The sequence below is a fragment of the Nicotiana attenuata genome, unplaced genomic scaffold, assembly GCF_001879085.1.
Source record: "Nicotiana attenuata strain UT unplaced genomic scaffold, NIATTr2, whole genome shotgun sequence".
Classification (NCBI taxonomy): domain Eukaryota; kingdom Viridiplantae; phylum Streptophyta; class Magnoliopsida; order Solanales; family Solanaceae; genus Nicotiana; species Nicotiana attenuata.
In genome coordinates, this window is record NW_017670491.1 from 281,809 (window position 1) to 299,278 (window position 17,470).

General features: G+C 35.4%; 1 protein-coding gene across 1 annotated transcript in view; it reads right to left on the reverse strand.

Moving 5' to 3' along the window:
* Positions 1 to 3,902: 3,902 nt before the first annotated feature.
* LOC109240176 (lysine-specific demethylase JMJ25-like) overlaps positions 3,903 to 17,470 on the reverse strand; it is a 28,857-nt gene continuing 15,289 nt past the window's right edge. Inside the window, exons 11-13 of the mRNA XM_019406812.1 lie at positions 5,354 to 5,473; positions 4,703 to 4,764; positions 3,903 to 4,261 (exon numbers count right to left, since the gene is read on the reverse strand). Of these exons, the coding sequence (XP_019262357.1) occupies positions 4,174 to 4,261; positions 4,703 to 4,764; positions 5,354 to 5,473 (270 nt within the window). The 3' untranslated portion in view covers positions 3,903 to 4,173. The remainder of the gene's footprint in view (positions 4,262 to 4,702; positions 4,765 to 5,353; positions 5,474 to 17,470) is intronic.

Below are 17,470 nucleotides of genomic sequence, written 5' to 3' on the forward strand. Positions count from 1 at the left end.
ATTAGTTCAAGTACGCGCTCGTCACCTCACGTACAAGGCATTTCAATTACCACAATATCAATCCTAAGGGGAAAAGGTCCCCCACGCAAGGTTAGACAAGCCACTTACCTCGAACAAGTGCAAGTCAACCCGAAACCACGCCTTTGCCACGAGTATCCGACTCTAAATGGCCCAAATCTATTGAATTAAGTCTCATAATGTAAATAACACTTCAAATAACTGATTCTATAATTAAATTCTAAGCTAATACGCGAAATTAGGTAAAATGACCAAAACGCCCCTCAGGACCAGGTCTCGGAATTGGATAAAATTTACATTTTCGGAAACCTCGTACTCTCACGAGTCTGTACATAACAAGAACACTGAAATCGGAGTCCAAATGACCCTTCAAATCCTCATTTAAAGGTCTCTTAAACTCAAGCCCTAATTACCCATTTTTTCCAAATTTTTCACCACTAATTAGGTCTTTAATCACATAAAAACGAGTTATGAAGACAAGGATGTTACCTCCAAGTGATTCCCTTTGTTTTCCTCAAAAATCTCTCTCAAAAGCTTCAAACCCGGATGAAAATGGTGAAAGAATAGCTCAAATTCGCGAAGGCAACTATTTATATGTTCTGGCCGAGGCATTTTCGCATCTGCGGCCCAATCTTCGCTTCTACGGTTCCGCATTTGCGGTCCTTGAACCGCATCTGCGGTTTTTCACTTAACTCCCAATTTTCGCTTCTGCGATCCCTTTTACCGCATCTGCGGCATCGCAGATGCGGCCCCTAAGCCGCTTCTGCGGTTTCCAGCCTTCCCAGGCCCCTTCCGCTTCTGCGCTCCTTTTCCCTGCATCTGCGGCATCGCACCTGCGGTCCCCAATCCGCAGGTGCGGAAACACCAGAAGCAGACAATCTGAGGCTTCTTCAAAATTCTCAAACTCTCCGTCAACCATCTGAAATCACCCCGAGGCCCCCGGGACCTCAACCAAAAGCTGAGACATCACCTAATACCTTATTCAAACTTGTACCAATCTTCAAAACACTTCAAACAACATCAAATCAACCAAAACACATCGGATTCAAGCCTAAGTTTCAAAAATCTTCTAAATCACGTTTTTGATCAAAAACACAACCAAACCACGTCCGAATGACCTAAAATTTTGTACACACATCCCAGATAACACAACGGAACTACTGCAACTCTCGGAATTCCATTCCGACCCTCGGATCAAAAGCTCGCTATCGAACCGGAAACTTCAAAAATTCAACCTTCGGCATTTCAAGCCTAAATTAGCTACAGACCTCCAAAATACAATCCGAACACGCCTCTAAACCCGAAATCACCTATCGGAGCTAACGGAACCATCGGATTTCCATTCCGAGGCCGTCTTCACACTGTTCCGACTACGGTCAACTTTCCAACATTTAAGCTCTCATTTAGGGACTAAGTGTCCCAAAACTCTCCGAAACTCAAAACCGAACATCCCGGCAAATCGAAATAGCATAAATAAACTTGGGGGAAGCAGTTAATAGGGGATCGGGGCGTAAATTCCAAAAACGACCGGTCGGGTCGTTACAAAGATTGTAAAAAGAAAAGTATCTTACTCACTCGTTCCTCAGTCCCGCAAGATTGCAAGAAACGTTGAATAAAGAAAGAAGAGTCAACCAAAAGAGTACTCATGTTTTTGAAGCAAGAGCTTAGAAAAATTAATCACCAATGTTTATTTTTAGCATACTGAGCTCTTTGAATAGCCCTTACAATGAGTAAAATTTAAGGTTAAGAAATTAATCCTAATTAAACTAGAATAAGAATATGGATAAGAAAACCTATCCATACTAAAATAGGGAAAGAATTCTAGTAGGATTAGACTACCGACTAACAATCTTAGTTTGACTAGAACTGCAAATATAACCCTACTAAAACAAGAATTAAGGAATCCTAATCTTTGAGGAAAAGAAATCCTAATATTAAAGGGAAAAGAAATCCCAACCTTGAACGGATTCTTAGACTTTTTCAATTTCTTGAGATTTTTTACTAACACTAATTAGTTTAAGTATTTTAAATTCATGGTAGCACCTTTATGAGCCCAATAAGCTTCCATTGTTGTAGAAAGCATAGCCTCTGCTTGTCCTTCTCTAGTATCACAATTTGAGCTTATGTTCATCAAAGTAAAAGAAGTGTGCTGGGCACGACACTAGCAGAAGAGCCGCGTCGGCAATGGAATAGGAAAATGTGAGTTTTTTTTTTTTTTTTGGATAAAGAAAAGAAACAATAATACTTGGATATTAACTCATGCGCCAAAAGGAAACTAAGGAACAATTCTTTGCCACGTCTGAAGCTGTGTTTAATAGATATACAGTTTTGGCAACTAAGGAACACCTCTTTGCCGCGTCAGATGTTGTGTTTAATAGATACACTTCTATGTAGGTTCTTAATTATTGGAGCCACTTTGAGGGGCCATTAATGTATTTGGCAGATGGAGTATAAGTTTGAATTGTAAAAGAAGAATTTCCTATCGAAAGGATTCTAAATTTTTTGCAGAAATTAAATGGCTAATTACGTAATAATGTACTCCATAAGTTGACCTTGTATTATTTTAGCCCACTTACAAGTTTGCAATGTGCAGCCAAATATTAATAAGCATAGATCTGAATTTTTTTTCCAGCTTTTTTATTCTCTATATCTTCAAGCGTGAAATATTTCCATTCTCCTTTTTCCTCAAGTTTCTACATACCTATCACAACTAAGAAAATTCACGAACAGACGCGAGAAATCTAAAACCTCATCTTCTTTAATGCTAATCTTGTTAGTTTTTGAATATGATTTTATGAGAAATTTGGAGTGGGTATTGTTTGAACTTATTAAAATTAGTCTAAGTAGACTGTATACAAAGTTTGAAGTCATTTAGTGGAGATTTGGTATAGTCTTAATCAAGAATTGCAAGTGAAAATCGTACAAAAAAATCGTCAGAGATGCTTATACACTTTTATACAAAGAGGTATATTATATATATAGTTGTATAAAAGTGTATAAAAAATATATATATATAAAAATGTATAAGCACAGTAGTGAAAATGTTAGTGATACACCATGTATATAGGTGTAGCAGTTGAAGAAGAAGAAGAAGAAATGTAAAAAATCCACCAAATACCTGTAAATAATGCATCAACCTTGTGTAAAATAATGTATAAGATGTGTTTATACACTATTATACATTACTTATACAATATTATACACTATTATACACTACAAATGAATCCTATTAATGGAGTTTCACTGGTTATTCTTCTTCTTTGGGCATCTTCTGAAATTTAACTCAAATCTGCTCCAAATCACTTCAAATTTGAGTTTTGAACTTCCCTTGACGATCCCAATCAATTGGGCCAACACCCAATTCAAACAACTAACAAAATCGAAAAATTCAATTTTTGAAATTGAAGTTTCGAATGACCTTTAATGGTGACTCCAAAAATAATAATTCTCTTAAGTGGTATTTTTTCTTCTCATCTTAATAGTGATTATCAGCTTTGAATCTGGAAGGAGAATTGAAGAATATATATATAATGATAGAGAAACTTTGGGGTGCAAAGTCGTGAAAGAGGAAGAAGAAGAAGAACGAAGAAAAGAAAAAAATAGGGTGGGCTAACTGGTGAAAAATAATTTTCAGATTATGTACAACCTGGGCCATATCAGGTAAGGGCTTCAAACGTGGGCCATTTTATGATGGACTATTGGGCCAAGTGACAAGGAGCTTAATTCCCCCAAATTAAATAGGGAACTCAATTCTTTTAGAATATGTTCGAAATTTTCAAAGAAACAACTCAAGGGAATGTGACCTTCAACGTAATCGACATTGAGTCACTTTACGCTACAAGCCTGGTCAGACGAAACACCAAACAAATAGCAAGGACTAGATAGACAAACCAAAACTTGTAAGGACCGTTTTCATTGAATTACTAACATAATAAACTTGAAATGCACAGAGAAAACCCCAAAACTAAACAAACATGGGTCAGGTTAGAACAAAGAGCCTACACACCAAAGAGATTTAACTATTAGATACATCTTAAGTTAGATAATCATATGCAGGCATAATCCAAAAAAGGGCATCTTCACTTAGAGTTTTTGACAATCCATTTCAAAATCCTCCTTTGGGCTATTGAGTCGTCAACCTGAATCTTGTCTCGTCTACTCATCTTTTGAATCATCATGATCGTCTGCTGAATTTTCTCCATCATCTTCTGATTTTCTGTTCTCACCCTTATCGGTGGAATCCCTACGAATCAAACACAAAAAATTAGTCTGTCACAGGATTGGCCACGATGAGATCTACACAAAAAGCGACAATAGATACAAAGGGTGAACGCTGAAATCCAAAAGTAACTAAGTAATTGCAAATGATTATAGCTTGTAAGCAAGACAATTTTCTGGGTCCCAATGTTGCACGAAAATAAATTTCAACTTAAATACTCATAAAACAAGACAGTTCTTCCCACAAAAAAGTTGAAGCATGGGATGAAGTGATTTTTTTTATATGAGCACCACCCTTTCGCAAATTTCAGCAGCTAGCACCAGGAAACGAATGCTCACGTGTAGATTGCTATAATATGTTCACATAAGGCACGGAACCACGAAATATGGGATAAGTTCACAGAAACGGGTTGTTATAGGTTGAATAATGCTAGAGTTGCACAAAAGAAAGAATAAGGAGACCTACTTTGCAAGTTCTTCCAGGCATTTTAGAGCTTCTCTCATTGCATAAATACTCATTTTCTTCACCTGTCACAATAAAGGAACCACCAAGAAAACATAAAATACGTACAATTTTCCCAAGACATTTCCTCATGAACAGATTGAAACAGATAAAATTATCTTATATATAATTCAAATGTGACCATATGTCAACGAACAATTAATTATAAGATTAGAGCTATATTCATCTGGTTCACACTCTCCTCCAATGCATGATTCAACTCAATGTCACTTTATAACATAATAAAACGCCCAAATTCTGGAGAGCTGAAGAAAAAGCAACAGTACATTGAGACATGTGTAAAGTATAAAACATCAATTGAAAATAAAAGCAGACAACTACCATATTTGTGGTACACACTTTCTCCACCAATGGATGACTCAACTCGATGTCATTTTACAACAGAATAGAAACGTCAAAATTCTGGAAAGCTAAGAAGAAAGCGACAGAATATAGAGACCAATGTTTAAGTATAAAACAACAATGGACAACAAGAGCAGAAAACTACTATATTTAACCCCCCCCCCCCCCCCAAATAAAAAAAAGATACCAAAAGTACTCCTGAACAAAAAGAAGCAAGCAAATAACACAAACTGCATATCCAAATAAATGTACCTCCAACTTGTCCTCCTTGGCTCTGTGATTTTGGGGAAGAGTGCGGAACTCTTCAGTCAGACGGATGCACTCATGAAGATTTTCAGGAGACACAAAGTCAAGAGCAACCTTTATACATGACTGTTACAGAAAGGTGAAAGTGTTTTAAGTTAAAAGCTCATGCAGTTTACATAATGATGATCCAAGATGGGAAAGCAAGTACTTAAAACAACCAGATGAACACTAGAAATATATTATTGAATTTCATTCAGACAATATAAGAATATTTTTACAAACTCCCAACTTGCAGTTAAATTTTGCGAGAACTACCACATTGGACACGCCCATACTCTGTTGATTCATTAGATGAGCATCCCAAAGCATTTCAAAAATAAGCAACACAAATGCAATTAGAAAAAGTGCTGATAAATGCTAATTAATATATACAGCACCGCGTTGTCAAAGGTGAAAAGCGTAGATAGTATCAAAATCTACAAACTTTAAATGCAAAGTTTAAGTTGCTTGAACTAAGGTGTGGGTGTCCAATACGGGTGCGGATCTAGAAGTCGGATCCAGTGGCGAAGCCACATGGTGATTAGGGTGGTCAACTAACCACCGTTCGTCGAAAAATTGCACTGTGTACATAGGTAAAATATTACGTTTTAGAAGTATATAACATATATTGAACACCCGTTGTCGAAATTTTTTCCACTTTTCTTTTAAATGTCGAAATTTTTTCCACTTTTCTTTTAAATTTGAACACCCTTGAAAAAATTACTAGCTTCACCACTGGTCGGATCCACAAATTATATGCAATGCAGGAAAACATAATTTAAAACAAGCAATTACTTTATAGACATTAAAATAATTAAAATACCTAAAATTAGGTGAGGTATGAAATAAAAGCACGTTAGATTACAAAAAATAATTTTAAATTTCTAATTCAAATGTCGAATTCGAATTTTATGTTAGATCTATCTTACTATGCTTTTTATAATCTATCACTAATATATATTCATCCATAACATTAGCTTAAAACTTAATATTACTTGTGCAAATAAACATAGTTTAAGAAACAAGACTCTAACACACAAACTAAATAAATAAACTACCCACAATAAAATGAGATTATAAGAGTTTCACCTTCCTTCATCTCTCTTAATAAAAAGCCAAAACTTTTATATCAAGTTAATCCCAACATGTCAATAAAGCACAAGAACAAATCAATATTTTTAGAATATAACCAAAAAGGAAAGAGAGTATGACATAAAATATGACAGGAGTTATTTTTCGTCACTATTTTATGCTAACTATTTTGCTCTTCAAAAAAGAGCACAAAACCCTTCTTGATGCTTATGCCAATGCACCTCCTAGGTGAGGCGAAGCATCCAACTATTTCTACGGCTACTAACAAGGCTTAAGCAAAACTCAAACTGACGTTGTAAAATAGGTAGAACATTAGAACATACATAGGTATAGACTATTCCTATGCTACTCTATGCTTCAAATTGTATGAATAAGTTGCCAGCTTTGAGTTGGGCCCACTTTTCAATTCTTACAATCTTAATTGTTTGAAAGTGTGCCCAAAATAACAACCAAGTTTGGTCAAGCACCATTTAAGTCAACTCACCACCAAAAATTTATTTCCCACTCCATAGTAGTAGTCATCTAGCACCCAGAGAATCTTGCCTTCCTAGGATGCACTATGCATGACATTTTTGTAATTGGCGCTATAAAGTAACCAACAATATATTGAATCCATGTAAATGAATGCTCAAACATTCTATTTTAAATTCTAGACGCACAAAATTCTACATTACCGTCGAAAGTAGAACCAACTGTAAAATAATTTACACTCTCAACATAAATTGGGAAGACGAAAGTATATCTCAACTCTAGTGCCTTTCCTTGAATATATGTAATTTGCAACTTCTTTTGAGATAAGTAAAGCAATATTTTGTAAATGGTAAACTTGTATTAAGCTACTGCTACAAAACATAACTACAAATTGTGAAATTACCCGATCGTATCTAGCGATGCATGTACATCACATGCAAGGGTTACTTTGCACCAAAAAGCTAGCAAAGAAGTACATCCGTCTTAAAAGCTTTCTACTTTAGCCTTAAGATTTGGTTGTTTCTTTCAACCCAACAAGTCCACCAAATGATTGAGGTATAATTTTTTAAGTCTACTGCGACTTCTTGGTAAGTCCCTCACTACTCCAGCAAAGCACTAGGTCTAAGACAACACCACAAGCCAAGTATTGCATAAGAACATACTCCAAAGTCGTTTTGTTACCTTGCAGTGCATAAATAGATGGTAGGCATCTTCGTGGTACTCTTCACATAGTGGACATCTACTACAAAACTAAAATCCCCTTTTTCAAAGATTTGCTTGATTGTGACATGCCTCTTTAGCTACTATCCAAGAGGTTTGTTGAATCAGATCTTCCATGGCCAAATACCAGCATAGTTTGATTCCAACAGCTTGTAGCATATTTTGAGAGAGAGGAAACCAATGGGATGTCCCTTCAACTTCAAGGTATCAAGCTTGAGTTGGTCAACAGTCATATTAAATAAGTGTTGAAGTAAAAGACATCTTTCCCATTTCCCAATCATTAATACTCCTGAGAAAGGACAGATCCCAGCTTTGAGTAGAATAAATTCAGCAACTGTAGCATTACAAAGGGTGGATAAGCCGCAAATATCCAGAAATTGGTCCTTTAGAGAGGTGTGTGCCCCGACCATGTGTCTTCCTAAAACCTAATTCTCCAACCATTTCCATGTAGGAAACCAATGTATGCTCAAATTTGTTCCAACGCAACCTAATATATTTCCAGACCCGCGTATCGTAAGGTGCCAATAAGATTTTGGTGTGCAAAGGACTATCAGTAGGGCTGTGCATTTGGATCGGATATTCTTAATCGGAACCAATCTACTCAATTTCGGACTTCGAATTTCGAATATTTAGATTGGATTTCGGATTATGCTTATTAAAAATTTCGGATATACGGATCGGATTCGAATTGTTTAATTTTAACCCGATACGATCCAAAATTATTAGGGCATCTATAAATACTAAACTTTTATTTTAGGGTTAGGTTTTATTTCATTTTCAGTCTGCCTAGTTTATATCGCCGAGGGTGTTAAAAAAGCAAAATGCAAGTACTGTTCAGAAGAATATGTAGCTAATACCAAAAACAGTGGTACAAGCAATTTGCTATCGGATATTCTCAAGTGTTCGAACAATCCCAACAAGGCGAAGACAAGTCAGACAAAATTAGCTTTTCAATAGAAAGGTCAAACAGGTGATGTCTCACTTATCCCTTGAAAATTTGATCAAGAGGCATGTAGGAGGGCTTTAGCTCGTATGATATTTATAGATGAACAACCCTGTTGAAAAAGATGGATTTAGAGACTTCGTGAGAACTCTTCAACCTTTATTTCACATTCCATCTCGTACTACTATGACTAGGGATTGTCTTGAGATACACCATGACGAGAGACTTGCTTTGAAGTTAATTTTTAAAGAATCAAAACAGAGAATTTGTATTACGACTAATACATGGACATCAATTCAAAGAATTAACTAAATGTGTGTTACCGCACATTACATTGACAAGAATTGGAATTTACATAAAAAGATATTGAATATATGTCTAATTACTAATTACAAAGGTCAAGATTTAGCTAGTGGTATTGCTAAGTGCTTACTTGAATGGGGAGTGGATAAAGTATTTACTATGACAGTTGATAATGCGAGTTCTAACGATGTCATGGTTAAAGAATTATCCAAACAATTTACTAGATGGAACACTAACTTGATGGAAAGTAAGCATGTTTATGTGAAATGTATGGCTCACATCATCAATCTAGTTGTTCAAGATGGGTTGAGAGAAGGGAGTGTGTCTGTGGAACGAAAAAGACATGCTATTAGGTACATAAGACAATCTCCCGCAAGATGGAAGAAGTTTAAAGAATGAAATGATTTTTATTTCATATGTGTTGGATCCACGCCACAAGTTTCAATTTCTTTCGTTTCCGCTTGATGCTATGTTTAGAGAAATAATAGGTGTGAAAACACAAGATGAGGTGAAGACATACATGGAATCTTTGTTCAATGTGTATGCAAAGAAGAATGGTAGTTCTGGTTCATGTCCATCCTCTCTAACTTCCAATTCAATTCCATCTTTTCATGTGTCCCTTGATTCATGTCCATCTTTTCCAACTCATCTACTTCTTCATCATCGCTTTCAAAATTCATGCTAGATTTAAAGAAACATAAGAAGGGTGAAGGAATTGATTCTTAAACAGAGTTAAATAAATATTTGGATGAAGATGTTGAGGAAGACTACGAAAATTTTAACATTCTAGGGTGGTGGAAGTTGAACTCACCCAGATTTTCCACTCTTACTGAGATGGCACGTGATGTGCTAGCCATTCTGATTTCTAGTGTTGCCTCAGAAATCAACCTTTAGTACCGGTGGACGCATACTTGATCCATTTATGAGTTCAGTGACTCCTAGATTGATTCAAGCTCTTGTGTGTTTCCAAGATTGGCTTTGGAACGAATCAACAACTCCGGATAAAATTGAAGAAGATTTAGATAATCTTGAACAACTTGAAGCTGGTAAGACTATCTCATTTATTCTATTACTTTACTTGTGTTCAATGTGTACTTTTTTTCTGTTTCTTTAGATTATTTTTAAACTAATTTATTCTATTACTATCTTATTCTACAGACTATATTAATACCGCAAGAGAGCCTTGCATCGTCGACATATAGCGATTGAAGATCACTGTTTGCTATTGCCGGTATATTTTTTACTATTTTTGTGTGCATCTTGTATAAGCGTTCCATCTTGTGTTCCGTCTTGTCTACTGGTCTAAAGAAACTAACAGAATCTTGTCCATCTTATCTTCACTGCCTTATTCATCAAATGACATATGGCTTATCAATTCCTTTTTGACCAATCTCTGCCATGTAATGTTTCTTTTATATTTCCATGTAATGACCCTTCAGATGACATAACTTTTAAAGGTATCCTCCCTTAAATCATGTTTATCTTCGTCTAAGTTGCTCGGGCTCTTCACTTACAGTGCTGCACCCATGTCGACACGACGTGGGTGTGGGTATGGTGTGAGATGCGTGTCGGATCTGGTCAACCGATTTTGGGTACTTTGATCAAAATCAACGGAGAAATTTGGGACAGATACAATGATTTTTGAAAACAAATCAAAAGCTAGGGTGATATGGAAGAAAATGGAATACCTTGTAAATTTTCCACATAATTTAGACATTTTTATAACTCTATTATTAAATAATTGAATTATTTGTAGCCGAATCCGTACTTGGATCTGTACCCCTGAATCATTAAATTTAGATCATGAAGGATCTGACCTCTAGATCCGCACCCGTATCGGACACTCGCACCCGAGTCCGAGCAGCTTAGATTTTCGTTTCCTTTTCTGTGATGGCTTCTTTTTCTTGTGCTTTTATCAATTTTCTGTTGTGTCTTTGAAAAAGTTTGATGTCTTCGATTTGATCCCTACGGATAATGGTGCATCTGCAGCTTGTCCTTGAATTAAGGTAGTCATCAAGCATTTGTAAGGGCTGGAAAACTGATTAATAGGTTGAATGTTCTTATTCTTTGTGTATGTGGATAGGATTGATCGTGTCATTGCTGACTGTTTATATTAGATGTAATGAATTATATTGATTGGATATAACTGATGATAATGTGCTTTAAAAATGCTCTTGATGAATGCAATAAAGGGCTCACTTGAGTAGTTAATATCTTATGAAATGCAGTGTTGCAATGTTGTCAAATCTGATATCTTTTATCCTCTCGTTTTTGTCAAATGCAGTGTTGCTGAACTTGAAAGCGAGCCAGGATTGAGTGGGATGGCCATAGAAGTTGGAACTTGGAACTCTTTTGTGTAATCTATTAATGAATTCTTGTTGAGGATTTCAGTTTATTAGATATCTATTTGGGATTTTAGTTAATTTTATTTTGCTATAAAGATTGTGTTTTGTTTATGTGATGGATTTTACCACAAGAATTGGGATTTGCAGCTTTCCTTTTCATCTGTGGATGCTATGATGTTCTTTACGAGAAAAGCCAATACTTCATTTACATCTTCCTCCAAGTTACTACCTTTACAATTTATCGGATTTGGCTACAATCCGATATTAAAATCCGAAATAGTTATCCAATTCAAACTTTAAAATCCTATCTAATCCGATATTAATTCGGATCGAATTCGGATTGCATTTTGTAGAACCCGAAATGTGCTAAAACCGATCCGATCCAATTCATGCACAGCCTACTATCAGTGTCAACTTCTTTGGAATCTCCGATCCATTTTATTAAGACTCTCATCATGACTCTTGAGATTTTTGATTCCAACACCACCACTTTTTTGTCCTCGGTAAAATTCTTCTAATTCACAAGACAAAAAGAATTGACCTTCTTTTTACCACATCAAAGAAAGTCTCTCCTTGTTTTTCCATACACTTCAAAACATGTGCCAGAGTAGGAAACAATGACTGTGCAACTGGGAAGGGCCCTAAGGATACTGTTAATCAAAGTGAGTCTACCAGCCCGCAAAAGATATTGTTTTTTTCTAATGCCAACTTTCTCTCCGGCTTCCTAGGAACCTCGTTTGATATTGTCCCTGATATGTGTCTTTCGCCCCAAAAGTAGACCCGTCTACTTTGTGGGAAGAGATACAATGGTGCAATGCAAAATACTGTGGTTGGCCGTTTGGCAGTGTAATACTCCCTCCATTCTAATTTATGTGGCAAAATTTGAAAAAGCACAAAGTTAAAAAAGAAAAAAACATTAAAACTTATGATCATAAACATGCCATAACATTTGGGTAGTTATGAGACTTTTGAAACTTCTGGTTTAAAATTAGAGCCATCAATATAGGCTTGGCCAGTTGGGCCAGCCCGGCCCAACCCGTTATTAAGTAAAAGGCTGGGCTAGAATTTTTGAAGCCTATTTAAAAATGGAGAAAAATGCACGGCTAAGCATCTTTTAAAAACTATTTAAGTTAATGATACCATTTCTTGTTTATTCCATAAATAGCATTTTTTTTACAATATTAGCATATTGCAAAAATTATGCACACAATTAATGAGTAACATAATGCACAAATCATGGGATCCATAGTTATCTTTTCATGCACACTCTCGTTCCTTTTATTTTCTATTCTAAATTTCAGCAGGTTCGCAAGAGAAAAAAGAAACAAGGAAACCATGGCTGCCTTTCAGTAACAGGCCTCGCACAAAACAAAAAATTAGAGATAGATCAAGACAACAGAGAGAAGAAAACTAAAAGAAAAAGAAGTCTTGGTTCTCAAAAGTTCGAACAAATAGAAGGATGCATGGCGAGCACCAAACCGACCCTAATCATTTTTCAATTCCTTTGAAGATTTTGTTCAAGAAGTTTGCTTCGATTGAATAAATTTTACTACGTATATTTTATGTAGTTGAATTATAATCTTATGTATTATTACTGTTTACCAAGATGTAATTTTTGAAAATATCTTTTTGTGTTTTAATTGAGTGCCAGTGTGTGTGTGTGTGTGTATATATATATGTTTTGTATCAAACAAAATCATGTGTACTCGTATTAAAGAGAGTTGTTGGCCGATAATTTAATAAACTCCAAAAATAAGTTGTATACTCTTTAATATACTCCGAAAATAAGTTGTATATTCATCTAGTCAATCAATGTATGATTAAAAACCTATGTTCAAGTTATTGTATAATATGGATATACCACTAATAACAATGTAATTAATAGTAATACACTAGATATGTATAAATATACATAGTATATATAGTAATATGTAAATGATAGAGTCTTCGTGTGTGTGTGTGTGTGTATTAGATATACTTCTTTAAACCACAAATATTTATTATTAAAAAATTATTTATTAGGTTATGAAACAACAATAATATGATAATTGAAGTATAAATAGACGATTGTAGTTTGTGTTTGCGTTGTAGAAGAAAGAGATATCAAAGGAATGAATAGGGCGTAAATTTTGATAATGCATTATAGATTCTCCGTAAAATAATTCTTGATAATATACTTAGCCGTTATGGGAGATGATATGATAATATGGGCGATAATTTAGGAATCGAATTGGTGTAGCTTTAAATATTTCGGCCAGAAATGCAGATAATTAGCTGTCGTGTTTGTTAATTACTGATTGTTGCTAGGATTTTGTAAAATTTTCTTAGATATTATCTAGTTATGTTTTTTCCCGTGAGGCTTGGCTAGGCTGCCAGGCTGAGCCGGCCCGTAGGCCTAAATAAAAATACGTATTTAAAATATATAAAATATAAAAAGTATACGACAAAAAAAAATAACAAGAAGAGTATCACAAGCTTAAAGTTTATTAAGCTCAATTGTCTTAAAACATTAATTAGTTTTAAAAATTAATCTTAATATTTAACTAATTAATATTGCATAAGAAATGTAGATGTAGATGAAAGTGACGATGTTAAGACAACTTTCTCACACGCTTATTCAAATGTGTTTGATGAAGATGATGTATTGGATATCCCATAATCACACGCTTATTCAAATGTGTTTGATGAAGATGATGTATTGGATATCCCATAAGCGTCATGGACGTTCTCTTGAATTGTTTGTTTTGAGTTTTGACTTTTAGTAAATGAAATATAGTCTTATCTTTTACTTTTTTAGTGTTTATTATGATATATTAGAATAATATAAAGAGTCATTAAGTTTTGTCAAACATTTCCAATAAGATTTTTTAAGCTTTTAAATATTTATCTTTTTTTTAGGTTAAAACCTAAAGAAAAAATAAAGTTTATATTTTAAAAAATAATGGGCCGCCCATGGGGGCCCGCAGCCCACAAAGGGCTGGGGTGAGCTAACCATTATAAAGCCCATCAAAATGGTGGGCTAGCCCAGCCCAACCATCAATTGCTAAAGCTCACGTAGGATGGGCGGGGCTAGCCCGGCCCTGCCCATATTGACAGCTCTATTTAAAATATTCCATAAAATTTATGTCCTGCAAGATATTATCATTAAGGGTAAAAAAGAAGTTTAAGTTCGATTGTTTACAAATTTAGAAAGTTGTTATTCTTTTTAAAACGAACTAAAAGAAATGTTGCCACACAAATTGGAATGGAGGAACAAGCAACTTTTATAATCAAGCTTGTAAATTTTATACACTCCAAACATGTAAATTTTATACACTCCAAACATGTGTATCCTCTAAAGCTTCTCCTCCTCTTTCCACTGCCGCACATGCAACAGCAGCAAACATACATTATCTTCATTTGTACTCATACTTACCACTAAAAGCATTCCTTTAGTTGCCATCTACATGAAAAGGCATATGTGCTCTTGGAATCCAAACAAATAAGTATTGGAACTTCAAACTCTCACTTTTTAGTAACAAATGGTAAGTACTTCATAGATAAAATTTTATTTCACATCCATTTCAATTCTACATGCAAAACTATGACTGTGTTATGTTGTTTCATAGGGTAATTCCATCACGTTTAAAAGATAAACTGCTTTCCAATCATATATTTTTCTCGTGAATCCCAAAGCACTCCACTATCCTGTGAATTATAGATTTACTAAATTGACATTGGCATCTCCTTCTAACTCGATATTCAATATGCTATATAGATAGGAAAACAACCCTTAGTACCACAAACATGTGTTTCTAAATGTTGTTCTCATTTTCTCAGTTTAAAGATGATGTTGTCGTTAATACTTTACATCCCTCCATGATCTTCCTCCATAGTAAAATTGTTCCAAGAACCTCCATCTACCATCATGTATTCCGCACTTCTCCAAAATCACTATCCTCCATAAAGTCTGATCCTCCTTACCGAAGCTTACTTACCTAACCTTGCTATATTAAATCTCAAAGCATTTACTCTTAGCTTAAACCTTTAGGAGGTAACCACCACTAATTAAAAAGGCAGCCCAGTGCACTAAGCTCCCGATATGCACAGGGTCCAGGAAAGGGCCGGACCACAAGGGTCTATAGTACACAGCTTTGTCCTGCATTTTCATTGTTTCCCACGAGAGACTTTTTTGAAACCTCTTTTAGCTTTTCAACCACACTAAGCAATGCATGCATAAGGGACATAATAAGTAATAAAGCTTGATAGTGTACTCTTGATCAGTATTTGATTACCCCTTTCAACCAAGTACTTCTTTTGTCACCCGCCTAATATTTTCCCAACTTTTCCACTTTTTGGGTTTACGACAATTTGGTTTTTGTTCAATGCTCCTCGTGAAGAATTTAACGCAACTTCCTCAAATACATTTTTTAGCTTAATAGGTATGTCTATATAGGTCGCTGCCCCTTTGGCATATAATTGCGATGGAAGTTGCATAGACTCTTTTCAAAACTACCCGGAGACCTAAAACAATGCAAGTGTAGCAAACTCAACTCTCGAAAAGGCTAAAATCAACCTACCCGACCCTTGTGTTGTTACCAACATGTATCTCTTCTATCACTATATGAATATCCAACTACTCCCTTGTTCACCCACTCACTCAGGCTAAATTCTATTTCACCAAACATTAACCTCCAACTCTACTCCTTTGAACTTAACCTCATCCTCGTCCTCAACCATTGTGCCGCTTATTCCGCCAATCAACTTTCTCTTACTAGAATTGTTAGTCTATGGAAGAACTTTGTATTGAAATCTCCAACGTTCAATCATAGTGATTTTTGTTATAGCCAACATAGGGGGATTTGCATCTATACCCATTTTTTGGGTCACGTCTTAACTTGTGCCCGCTTTGCAAAAAAAATTGCAAGCGTACCTTCTTTTTCTCGTAACTTCAACATACGGGGCTGAAGTAGCAAAGGCAATCATGCAAAACTTCAGCATTCTAGTAGACGGGACTGAAGTAGCAAGTGTGCTGAACCAAGTGTGCTGAAGTTTTTGTTTGTAATTGCTGAACTTAAGCATAGTAGCTGAAGTGTTGTTCTCTATTTGCTGAAGTTTTTGTTTGTAATTGCTGAAGTTTTTGTTTTTGTAATTGGCGAAGTTTTTGTTTTTGTAACTGGCTGAAGTTTTTGTTTTGTAACTGGCGAACTTCAACTCTAGAGCTGAAGTTTTTGTTTTGTAACTGTTCAACTTCAGCTCTAGAGCTGAAGTTTTTGTTTTGTAACTGTTAAACTTTAGCTCTAGAGCTGAAGTTTTTGTTTGTAACTGGCGAACTTCAGCTCTAGAGTCTTCTTCCCTCCATAATGATACAGCCATTTCTGCTCTAACTTCGAGAAGATTTCCAGCATCATCTTACTGAACTCCATCACTGAACAGCGAAACAAGCAATGAAAGTAATTTACTGTAATGATGGATTATGCAACAGTTAATGGAAAAACCGTGAAACATGAAAAAAGTCACGATATTCTTCGGAGAGGCATTTATGATGCGAAATTGCACTGTATATTCCAATTTTTTTCTTATTTATTTCTTCTGCACTGACAGAAATACAATCTGTGCAGTGCGATTTCAGAAAGAGGTTGAGGGCGGATATAACTTTGAGGAGGAGAAGAAGGAGGAGAAAGGGGGCTGAAGTTGTTTAAAAAGTAGGTACAAGTTAAAACTTTTTTAAAAAATGGGCATAGGTTAAATGGGTCGACCAAATAGGGCGCCCCGTGCAATTTTCATGCCAACATAGCTAACTACACTTCAATCATAGCCTAAGTTGCTCCAACACGGCAATTTAGGTGTCGCACACATGTCGATGCGACACTATGAAGGGTGTGGGTATGGAATCCGTACCGAATCTTGACAAACAATTTTGGGTACTTTGACCATAACAGAAGGAAAGATTCGAGACGAGATAAAATTAGATTCCTAAAATCAGAACCAAAACTAGGTAAATTTGAAGAAAATAGCCTACTTTATCTAGGAAATCAATACTTTACTTATCTACAACTTGAAAATAAAACAGAAATCTACATTTTACAAGCTATACATAAGTATTCCACAAAATTTATCATAATCTAGAGATATTTTATTTTTTGAATTATTTTTAGCCGGATCCCCGCATCTGTATCCATACTAGGATCCGACCTCTAGATTTGCACCCTTGTCGGACACACACCCATG